Source organism: Galeopterus variegatus, unplaced genomic scaffold (genome assembly GCF_000696425.1).
Source record: "Galeopterus variegatus unplaced genomic scaffold, G_variegatus-3.0.2 Scaffold945, whole genome shotgun sequence".
Lineage (NCBI taxonomy): Eukaryota > Metazoa > Chordata > Mammalia > Dermoptera > Cynocephalidae > Galeopterus > Galeopterus variegatus.
The window spans coordinates 331,611-344,100 of NW_007727056.1; the positions used below are offsets into that span (position 1 = coordinate 331,611).

Sequence of the window (12,490 nt, forward strand, 5' to 3'; positions counted from 1 at the left end):
AAAAACAATGCGCAGCCTCACCAAAGCCTGTAGTGAGTTGCTACAGCTTTCTTTTGTGCTTAGTTATATAGTTTTCTCTGTACGTCATTGTTTCTGTTAGTTGAGTTCTTGTCTGTTGAAGAGATAGTGAGCGGCTTTTATGCTGACATCCTTGAGCCTAAAGAGGAAGTAAAAGCAAAGCAACTGTGAGGCTTTTCACTCTGTACGCAGCTGTGGGATTACTTTCTCCTTCCTTCTCATTAGGCTGAAGTGAGATTGACTCAGGAGCTGCGTGGTTCCCAAATTCATGTGTATTTCACTCATGTATTCAGTTGGCTTAACTTTCCCTGACTTCTCTGAGGATGGAACCATATAATTTCACTTTGGGTAGTGTCTCCTGAGTAGACAGTCAAATGTAGACTCCTCATGTCCAGCTCCTCTCATTTTCTTTTACCTTTGACTAGAGATTCATTTTGTGTTCTTCATCAATACATTGTAGAAAGTCTGCCCCTTTCTATCTGATTTGAAGAAGCCTAAGGGTGTGGTGGCTGCTGCTGTTCTTTGATGGGATACAACTATCACCTCCTTCAGCTCTAACCACTGTTTGGTTTCTTTTTTGTCATTTGTTAGTTAGATATCTTCCTTCTGAAGTGCACTTCTGGTGTTCTCTAGCCGTCTATGTTGAAAACATAGTCACACAAGGTAATGTTCCCTCAATGTCATTCTTTAGTTAGACTCTCCCAGAACCCCGAGTTCTTCTAAGAATAATAAAGAAGATAAGTACATTAAAAAAAAGTTGAGGATCATTTCATTTCCCCCTTGTTGTCCTGGTTTGTTAGGTTAGTCCTCTTTCCAGGATATAAAATGAAAGTTTAAATTAATCTTACATCTTCCTTTGGGGGAGTATGTTTAAGAAGAGTTTAGGAGTTTCCCTGTAGCTTTAATTACATGTTGTTATTTCCTACTTGTCCCAGTTTCCCAATTCATATAGGAATAATAAATAACAGTACAAATACAAATAAATGTGAAAAGTACCTGCATAAGAAGGAAGTAGTATACTTAATTTTCTTTCATCCTGAGCACTAACCCTGATGATTACTATGCTAAAATCGGAGAAGTGACCAATCGTTTGTTTTGTTCTTCTCTCGCCTGGAACAGGGCTTTGTACTGTTAGAGGAATGTAATTGGGAAGAGAATAAAATGAGTCGCAAGAGTGGTGGCAAAGAGCCTCAAGACTGCTGTGGAGATAATAGGTAAAAACCAGCCTTGAAGAAGTCTTGTGGTTTGGTGAGGATCTCAAATTAGAATTAGAAATTTTGCAAAATGTCGTACACAGTGCTTGGAGTAAAATGGGACACCTTTCTACAGTCAGTCATGCTTTGATATCTTTAGTTGTCTAAAAAATGATGGATTTCTTATTTTGGAAAGTATGGAGTTTTAATTAAGCTAATTGACCATTATAAATGGACTCAAGCTATTAGACAAAATATCAGGTTATCTAAACTATATTTATGTACATATTTCTCAATTTAATATGAGAAACATACTCCCAGACAAGACATGATGTATGCAAAGTCTTTAGTCATAGAGACTATTATTAAAAGCTCAAGGAAGATACATTTTTTTTTTTTGGCCTTAGTAGTATTTTATTTTATTATTTATTTATTTAATTTTATTTTATCAATATACAATATGGTTGATTTTTGTGTCCCATTACCAAATCCTCCCTTCCCCCTTCTTCCCCGCCCCCATCAACTTCATATCTGTTTGCTTGTCATAATAACTTCAAGGAATTGTGATTGTTGTGACTTCTTCCCTCCCCTTCCCATTTGTTTGTGTATTTATTTATTTATTTTTAGGTCCCACAAATAAGTGAGAATATGTGATATTTCTCTTTCTGTGCCTGACTTGTTTCACTTAATATAATTCTCTCTAGGCCCATCTATGTTGTTGCAAATGGCAGTATTTCATTCTTTTTTATAGCTGAGTAGTATTCCATCGTGTAGATATACCACATTTCTGTATCCACTCATCTCATGATGGATATTTGGGCTGGTTACAACTCTTGGCTATTGTAAATAGTGCTGCAGTGAACACTGGAGTACAGGTATCCCTTCAACTTGATGATTTCCATTCCTCTGGATATATAGCCAGAAGTGGGATAGCTGAGTCATATGGTAGATCTATCTGCAATTGTTTGAGGAACCTCCATACCATTTTCCATAAAGTCTGCACCATTTTGCAGTACCACCAACAGTGTATGAGAATTCCTTTTTCTCCACAATCTCACCAACATTTGTCTATCACAGTCTTGGATATTAGCCATCCTAACTGGAGTGAGATGGTATCTCAGTGTGGTTTCGATTTGCATTTCCCAGATGCTGAGTGATGTTGAGCATTTTTTCATGTGTCTGTTGGCCATTTGTATATCTTCCTTTGAGAAATGCCTATTCATTTCCTTTGCCATTTTTTAATTGGGTTACTTGTTTTTTTTTTGGCATAAAGTTATTTGAGTTCCTTGTATATTCTGGATATTAATCCTTTGTCAGATGTATATTTGGCAAATATTTTCTCCCACTCTGTTGGTTGTCTTTTAACTCTGTTAATTGTTTCTTTTGCTGTGCAGAAGCTTTTTAGTTTGATATAATCCCATTTGCTTATTTTTCCTTTGGTTGACCATGCTTTTGGGGTGATATTCATGAAGTCTGTGCCCAGTCCTACTTCCTGGAGTGTATTCTCTATATTTTATTAAAGAAGTTTTATTGTTTCAGGGTGTATATTTAATTCTTTAATCCATTTTGAGTTGATTTTAGTATATGGTGAGAGGTATGGGTCTAGTTTCATTCTCCTGCATATGGATATCCAGTTATCCCAGCACAATTTGCTGAAGAGGCAGTCTCTTCCCCAGCGTATTGGCTTGGCACCTTTGTCAAAGATCGGATGGCTATAGGTGTGTGGGTTGATTTCTGGATTCTCTGTTATATTGCATTGATCAGTGTGTCTGTTTTTATGCCAGAACCATGCTGTTTTGGTTATCATAGCTTTGTAGTATAGTTTAAAGTCAGGTAGTGTTACGCCTCCAGCTTTATCTTATTTGCTCAGCATTGCTTTGGCTATGCATGGTCTTTTGTTATTCCATGTAAATGTCTGAATAGTTTTTTCCATTTCTGAGAAATATGTCACTTGAATTTTGATGGGGATTGCATTGAATTTGTATATCACTTTGGGTAGTATGGACATTTTCACAATGTTGATTCTTCCAATCCAAGAGCATGGGATATCTTTCCATTTCTTGTGTCCTCTTAATTTCTCTCAGCCGTGGTTTGTAGTTCTCATTATAGAGATTTTTCACAACCTTGGTTAACTCAATTCCTAAGTATTTTATGTTTTTGGTGGCTATTGTAAATGGGCAGGCTTTCTTGATTTCTCTTTCTGCATGTTCACTATTGGAGAATAGAAATGCTACTGATTTTTGTGTGTTGATTTTGTATCCTGTTACTGTGCTGAAATCATTTATCAACTCCAAGAGATTTTTGGAGAGGCTTTAGGCTGTTCGATATATAGGATCATGTCATCTGCAAAGAGGAACAGTTTGGCTTCATCTTTTCCAATCTGGATGCCCTTTATTTCCTTCTCTTCTCTGATTGCTCTGACTAGTACTTCCAACACTATGTTGAATAGGAGTGGTGAGAGTGGGCATCCTTGTCTAGTTCCTGTTCTTAAAGGAAAAGCTTTCAGCTTTTCCCATTCAGGATGATATTGGCAGTGGGTTTATCATATATGGCTTTAATTATGTTCAGATAATTTCCATCTATACCTAACTTATAGAGGGTCTTCATCATGAATGAATGTTGAATTTTATCAAATTCCTTTTCAGCATCTATAGAGATGACCATATGTTCCTTGTCTTTGATTTTATTAATATGGTGTATCACATTTATTGATTTGTGTATGTTGAACCAACCTTGCATCCCTGGGATGAATTCCACTTGATCGTGGTGTATAATTTTGCATATGTGTTGCTGTATTCTGTTTGCTAATATTTTATTGAGGATTTTTGTATCTATATTCATCAAGGATATTGGCCTGTATTTTTCTATTTTAGTTGTCTCTTTGTCTGGTTTTGGTATCAGGGTGATGTTTGCTTCATAGAATGAGTTTGGGAGAATTGCCTCTGTTTCAGTCTTTTGGAATAGTTTGTAGAGAATTGGTATCAATTCCTGTTTGAAGGTTTGATAGAATTCTGCAGTGAACCCATCTGGTCCTGGGCTTTTCTTTACTGGGAACCTTCTGATAACAGCTTCAATCTCTTTTGTTGTTATTGGTCTGTTCAGATTTTCTACATCTTCTTGTCTCAGTTTTGGTAGTTGTGAGTGTCCAGAAATTTACCCATTTCCTCCAGATTTTCAAATTTGTTGGCATATAGTTGTTTATAGTAATCACTAATGATTTCTTGTATTTCTGGAGTATCAGTTTTAATATCATCTTTTTCATTTCTAATTTTTATTATTTGGGCCTTCTCTCTTCTTTTTGTAGTTAGCTGTGCTAATGGTTTGTCACTTTTATTTATCTTTTTGAAAAACCAACTTTTGATTCATTGATCTTTTGTATCATGTTTTTGGGTTTCAATTTCATTAAGTTCTGCTCTGATCTTAATGATTTCTTTCTGTCTGCTAACTTTGGATTTGGATTGTTCTTGTTTTTCTAGTTCTTTAAGGTGAAGTTAGAGGTTGTTTACTTGCCATCTTTCCATTCTTCTGAAGTAAGCATTTAATGTGATAAATTTCCCCCTTAGTACTGCTTTTGCAGTATCCCACAGGTTTTGGTATAATGTGTCACTGTTTTCATTAGTTTCGATAATTTTTTTGATTTCATGTTTAATTTCTTCTTGGACCCATATGTCATTAAGTAGAATGCTGTTTAATTTTCATGATTTCTTCTTGGACCCATATGTCATTAAGTAGAATGCTGTTTAATTTTCATGTGTTTGTATAGTTTTCACAATTTTGTTTGTTATTGATTTCTAATTTTAATCCATTGTGATCTGAAAAAACACATGGGACAATTCCAATTTTTTTGAATTTGTTGAGACTTGATTTGTGACCTAACATGTGATCTATCCTGGAGAATGTTCCATGTGCTGATGAGAAGAATGAATATTCTGAGGTTGCTGGATGGAATGTCCTGTAGATATCTGCCAAGTCCAATTAGTTTAAAGTGTTGTTTATATCTTGTGCTTCTCTGCTGATTCTTTGCCTAGATCATCAGTCCAATATTGATAGTGCGGTGTTCAGGTCCCCCACTATTGTGGTATTAGTGTCTGTCTCATTCTTTAGGTTTAAAAGTACTTGCTTTATAAATCTGGCTGCTCCGATGCTAGGTGTGTATATATTTATGATTGCTATATCTTCTTGATGGATCATTCCTTTTATCATTATATAGTGGCCTTCTTTATCTCTTTTGATGATTTTTGTGTTAAAGTCTATTTTATCTGATATAAGAGTAGCTACTCCAGCTTGTTTTTCATTTCTGTTTGCCTGGTATATCTTTTTCCATCCTTTCACTCTTAGTCTATGTGTGTCTTTACAGGTGAGGTGAGTCTTTTGAAGGCAGCATAGAGTTGGGTCCATATTTTTAATCCAGTCAGTCTGTGTCTTTTGAGTGGGGAATTTAATCCTTTTACATTAAGAGTTGTTATTGAAAAGTCTTGATTTACTCCTAGAATTTTATTGATTTTTGTTTGTATGTCTTCAGTGTCTTTTGTTTCTTTCTTTCTGAATACTGTTTGTCTTCTGTGTTTGTTGGTTTCTTGGGGTGGTAGGTAAACTTTTTTTCCCTCTCTTCATTGTTAGCATTTTTATTTTACTAGTGGGCTTTGATTTTTATTGAGTTTTTATGGCAGTGGTGGTTATTTTTCAGGTACCAAACCCAGTACTCCCTCGAGAATTTCTTGTAAGGGTGGTCGTGTGGTAGTGAATTCCTGCAATTTTTGTGTGTCTGTGAAATATGCTATTTTCCCTTCATTATGGAAGTATAGCCTTGCTGTGTAAAGTATTCTTGTCTGGCAATCTCTGTCTTTGAGTATTTTGAATATATCATCCCATTCCTTTCTGGCTTTTAGGGTTTGTAATGAAAAGTCTGATGTTGGTCTGATTGGGGCTCCCTTATAGGGGACTTGAGGCTTCTCTCTTGTAGCTTTTAAAATTCTCTCTTTGTCTTTGAGTTTTGCCAATTTGACTATAACATGTCTTGGAGAGGACTTTTTGGGTTGAATATATTTGGAGATTTTTGAGCTTCCTGAATCTGAAGATCTGTGTCTTTCCCTATACCTGGGATGTTTTCTGCTACGATTTTGTTGAATATGTTTTCAATGCAATCTCCTTTTTCCTATCCTTCTGGAATACCTATGACTCGGATATTTGAGCACTTAAGGTTGTCTGTTGTCTCTCTTAGATTTTCTTCAATTCTTTTAAATTCTTTCTCCTTTTTTTGTCTGCCTGTGTTATTTCAAACAGCCCATCTTTAAGGTCAGAAGTTCTCTCTTCTGCTTTTGCAAGCCTGCTGGTTAAACTCTCTGTTGTGTTTTTTATTTGGTTGAATGAATTCTTCAGCTTGGCAAGCTCTGCTACATTCTTTTTCAGGGCATTGATTTCCTTGTACAATTCTTCTTTCAGGTCCTGTATACTTTTCCTCATTTCATCATGTTGTCTAGCTGAGTTTTCTTGTATCTCATTCAGTTTCCTTAGAATTATCACTTGAAATTCCTTGTCAGTCATTTCAAGGGCTTCTTGTTCTATAGGATCTAGAGCTTGAGAATTATTATTACCCTTTGGTGGTGTACTTTCTTGATTTTTCATATTTCTGGTATCTTTCCTTTGGTGTTTAGTCATTGTGGCAGGGGATTTCACGGTCCACTCATTCGACCCTAATGTCTGGCTACGATCCTGCTGGGACTGCCAATTTGGCACGGCTGCCTCAATACCTGTGGACGGGAGGCTCAGTCCTCTCTGGGCTGTGGGGACTATACTGGGCTGGGAGTCCAGCAGCGGCACCTACCTGTTCCCACATGGGTGGCTTGGGGCCCTAAGGCCTGGGGGCTTTAGGACCTCTCTAGGTTGTGTGCACTTGCCTGGGCTGGGGGTCCTGCATCAGTGGCTACCTGCTCTGATGTGGGTGTCTCAGATTGCGTGGTCGTAGTGGCTGTCAGGCCTCTCTGGGGGGGCCTTTCCATGCTGCACACACTTGCCTGGACTTGGAGGGTCCTGTGTTGGTGGCTACCTGCTCCAGCGTGCAGGGGGAAGGTAAATATTAGTGTTGCTATTGATATTTTATTATTGTTAATATTTCTTATCATAAGATAAGATGTTTCGGAATGAGTTGTTCTATCATAGAAAAACTGTGGAGCCTCATTAGGCAGATCTCCAGCCCCATCAACAATACTGACTTTTACAGAGTTGGAGCCTCGTTAGGCAGATCTCCAGCCCCATCTGCTATACTGATTTTCACATTTTTTATGTTATTTACTACAAATTTAGAATACATTTTTCAGGTAAGGAAATATTTATATAAGCACTTAGTTTTGCAATTCTTTTGCTCATGTGTCTTGTTATCTCACTCACAAATGGGAGAAAGGGTGTCCATGTCTTCTCTGATGCATCTGTAAATGAGAAAATATATCTTCTCAGGTTTCAAATTTTGTGTTGCTGTTTTTATGGTTTAAATTATTAAACATAATTTATGACTTAATAAAGTTGTTTTGAAAAATATATGTAGAAAAATAGTATAACTGTTTCAAAGTAAAAGCAAATCAAAAGACTTTACTGCTATTGATGAGAAATAAAGCTTAGGAATCTTTTTTAAAAATTGTTTCTCCTGCAGAGCAGATAAACAGATGTTGTAAATAGAAATAATTGACAGGTTTAGGGACGATCATATTTAATGTATTTCGTTCCTCCTTTTTTTCCTGTGGTAACTCAAAGATCTATGTAGGTGGCAAGTGTTGCTGCACTCATTGCCACAGGTTGATTAAAGTAAGATTAAGCAGGTCAATAAAACTTTTCCAGCCATTTTCCCAAGGTCACTCATTTAATCTGATAGGGAGTCATGACATATATTTTTTAAACAGATTATTTAGCTATTAGTCTATGGTTTTATCTTCTATATGTGATTTTTTAAAATCTTGTTTTGTCCAATTTCATATTTAAACATTTTCTACTGACCATTTTGTTTTTGTCAACTTATTTTCACGTTACTGTCCCAGTAGCAAGTAATGTTGTCATTACTCAGTGAGAAAATGTCAATTTGAAAAAACCTTGACTAATGTAAAATTTTTTGCAAATTCAATCACTAATACAAAGAACAGTAGAGAAGGTTTATTTAGTAACTGTTTTGACAGAAAAGGAAACGATCTAGTCCAGCCCTCTTATTTATTGGAGCAACCTGAAATAGAGAAATAAAGTAGCTCTCTTAAAATGACATAGCTGGTTAGTGGCAAAGCTAAAACAAACAATAATTAATAGATTAAATATTGTGCTCTATACACACATCTATAATCTTCAAGCAATCTGCATTAGGTTGGTATTAATATTTTCATTTTCCAGGTAAGATTATTTAAGTTCAGAAAGGTCATAGGACTGGCAAGTCCTGAAGCAGAATCCAAACCTGGGTCTGTTGGTCTGTCACGCCTACACTTGTTATATTCTGCCTCTCAGTATTATAGTATAAGATCTCTTTGTTACAAATCTAACCCTGTAATATTAAAAATAGGTAATTTCTCTTACTTGCTGAAATTTAGATTTTAGTCTTAACACATATACAATAGAAATAGTCTAATAAAAAAAGTCCAATTAAAAAGACTATTTCTTCAGGTAAATTTTCTGTATTGGGCTGTAAATAATAAAATAGTTAACCTAAGTGTGATTGATAAAGGAAAATTGCAGGGTAATCTAAACAAACTTTTAATCATTACAACCGATTAAACCAAGACAGTTACTTAACTGAAAAGTGATCAAGAAAAAGAGATAGCACGTGATCAAAGCAGGGCCCTCGACTTGACAGGGTCACAAGACAAATCATGGCAAAGATGAATTATGCCCCACAGAAAGCTAATAGACTTAAGGACAGTTCCAAACCATCTTCAGGTGAAGGATTTGAGACTTGGATAGCAGAGAGACAGGCTCTTTTCCGTAACCCAGTGACCCTTGAAATAAGTGAGTATACTCCTGCTAATGAACTCCAGGCTTTAAATAGGAAATTTGAATTTTCTCACGCCTCAATACATTCTTTTCATTATGATTTGACAAGGCCTCTTTCAAGACAAAAGCAAAGAACAACAAAACTGGAAGATTCAAACCATGGGGTTGTGTAGTCAAGGAATGTTGTTCTTCATTTTTGCAAATTCAGGACACAAGGATCCCCCTTGTATGTGGGAGAGCAGATTGGTACAGATTTCTTGAGCTATTTTCTGCTATCTGTAAAGAATTACAGCACTGCCCCCATCATGGAACGGTTGTGATGGACTATCTCAGACACAGATATGCTTATCATCTGCCTAGTTCACAGAGCTGATCTAGAGAAGGGCTTTGGCTTGTTTCTACTCCCACCCCACACACCTTATGCCTTAGAGTCAGTCCTGTAGTTGGTGAGAGGCCCACAGACAGCTATTTTCATAGAGGCTTCAATAGTCTACATGAAAAGGAACCTCAAAACAGATGACAAAGTCCTTTAAACAAGTTACATAATTTTAAATGAATTAAAAACTCTGAGATTCTACTACAAATGACTTCTAATGTGAACTTGACTTCTTTCTTAGTTGTAATCACCATTTTCATTCTAGGATGCCTGCGAAAATGCATACTACTGGATCATTATGATGCTAACTCTGGTGAACAAGGCAATAGATCCATCCACAGAGAGAAATGAAATAGTAACTGGGGTTTTGATAGCTACTGTGAGAAATATCACTTTTTTAATCTGCCCCTTTACTTGAAAGAAAGCAGATTTATAATGCCTATAATAATTAAAAAACAGAACACACACAAAAAAACCGCACACACATTTCAACCAGCATTTAGTACCAAAACTCTTACTTGGCCTATGATGTTCAATAAGAATCTCTGGCTAAAAAAAGTAAAATAGTAACCCCATCACCTCTTTCCTAAAAGCTACCATTCATCTTAATTTAAAGTGTGGTCTCATTTTAAAGTTGAAATTATGAAGTGAAAATCTGTATCTAATTCTACAAGTTATCTAGTTTTAAATGTTTTATTATTATGTAATAAGTACTTATGAAATATCTGCCTGATCCTAAACTTAAAAGACTTAAATATTGGATCCTAGTTTTGCCAGCTACTATTATAGAACTTTGGCTATTTATTTAAATTCATTAACCTTTGGTCTCCTCATCTAAAAACACACAATAGGTAGTTTTTTTGAAGATTTCATGAGAGAACGTCTCTGAAAGAGCCTAGTGGCTGTTTTGTAGTAGAAAACTTTTGACATTATAATGCCTATTGAATTCTTATAAATCAAAATGAAACATTAACTGCACTAAATGCTATACAAGGATAAGCTACTCATGTCAATCCTTTTTTCAAAGGGAACTAAATTTATATCTGAGGGGATCATGTGGAGAAGATAGATTTACTATCTGTTTATTACTAATTCGTGTGTCTCTAGAGATAAATTTTACTCCTGAATTTGACAAGCCAAAATCCCTTTATTGTTACAATCTGTGAAATCAATATTAGTTGGGCCTTTGTCCTTGATTTGTAGGGCTGAACAGACATTTATCTGGTACTAAACTACCATAATTTATGCAACATCTTTTTTTAAAAATAAGTCATTAGCATTTTCAAAAAAAACTTAATTGTAAACACAGTTAATTCAATGGCCATAATAGAATAATGGTTCTTAACTTTTTTGCTTCTTAGCCCTCCTGAATGATAGGAGATACCTTATCAGTAACTATACTTCACTATGGCAATGGTTATTAATGCAATGATGATGAAGTTACCTCTCAGATGTATTCGAATTTTGGAGAAATTATTATTGGGAAAAGCCTCCCTATAGTATTATATCCCCTTTGTCACTTCCACTAGCCACCTGTTGAATAATACACCAAGACTGAGTATGTAAAGGGCCATTAAATTCCAGAGCTTTTTGATCTGGAATTTTATGTTGTTCAACTCAATAGGCATGTATGGAACATCTGTGCTTAAACTGAAGCTATTTTATATCAGAGTTGAACAGAGGAGACATACATAAAAGGTAGAAGAACCTGTCTGTGCTCTTAAATAAAGTCTGTTCAGAGAAAATAAGACAAGCATTCACACAATGATTACTGAATAATGTCAAAAGTATCCAAATGAGCTCAAGAGAGTGCTATCTAATGTGAGAAAGTAAGCACTGAGGAGATGTATAGGAAGGATTATTGTAAGGTGGGATATATGGGATGGCTTCTCTGAATAGGTAAGTTTTAAGCTGGACCTTGAAGGGAAACAATATGGTCTACATTTCTCCAATCCTACAGCAAAACAGTTTGAAATCACTTTCCTGGATGGAGCTTGAAGGTTGGAAGGAGCCAGAGCAGAAGTGTAAACCAGATCCAAGATAAAAAGCCGATAGAAATGGAAAAGCCATGGATGAGTAGTTACATCCAAGGGGATGCAGTCCAAAAGATGGGTCAGGAACAGAAGACAGAGCTAGAAAGTGAGGGGCTGAGTAAAGGCAGGAATGGCACAGAGGAAATCAGAAAGGCTAGAATAAAGAGGGCCTAGACTTTTATCTGAACAAGAGAAAGCCCTATGGGGTGCTGGCCATGAAATGTTTTTGGTGGGGAGGTCCCTTCTAAAGGAAAACAGAGTGGGCATCTCTTCATGACTATGATGATTCAGATGTAGAACATCATGAAGAAATGTACATACAGATGTGGCAATTTAAGTCATATGTTGGGGACATGGAAAAACTTAGAAATGTTTGGTGGGAACAATAAGAAACAAGACGGGGGCCAGTTGGACTCCATATTTGAATTTTATACTTGGCTTTGATTTCGTAGGTGAGAAGGAGCCACTATAGATCTTTGATCTTCTCTGAGAAGATGCTCAAATTAGCAAGCCCAGGAAGGAATAGGTTTAGGAGGAGAGATGTGCTAGGGTGTAAGCCCAAATTCAGTAATGACTTTTCGGAATATGTTGTTTGGTTAGTTGCCTTCCATTACATAATCTGGGCTAGATGTTTGTCTCATTTTCACCACTTGCTTACTACTAATATACTTTTGTAAGAACGGTGAATAAAATTGAGACAACAATTACAAAGGAAACCTTATGTGTAAGCACATAGTGTTTTGTATTGTGAAGAATGTGGAAAATCATGATCGCTTGACATGTTGTTTGCTATTCTACATTAGTCAAAAATTAGATAGAAAAGTTAAACATAATACATGTGGTGGAAATTTACAAACGCTTACTTGTGGCAACAGAGCAGTATAGCTTAGTATTTGAGGATGCCTCTG

The 12,490-nt window shown here is 36.0% G+C and overlaps 1 protein-coding gene across 1 annotated transcript in view; it reads left to right on the forward strand.

The window, feature by feature from the left end:
• Positions 1–12,490, forward strand: part of LOC103591223 (putative uncharacterized protein) — a 34,757-nt gene that overhangs the window by 942 nt on the left and 21,325 nt on the right. The window contains 1 exon segment of the mRNA XM_008573633.1: positions 1–32. This exon segment is cut by the window's left edge and continues 17 nt beyond it. Coding sequence (XP_008571855.1) covers positions 1–32 — 32 coding nt within the window.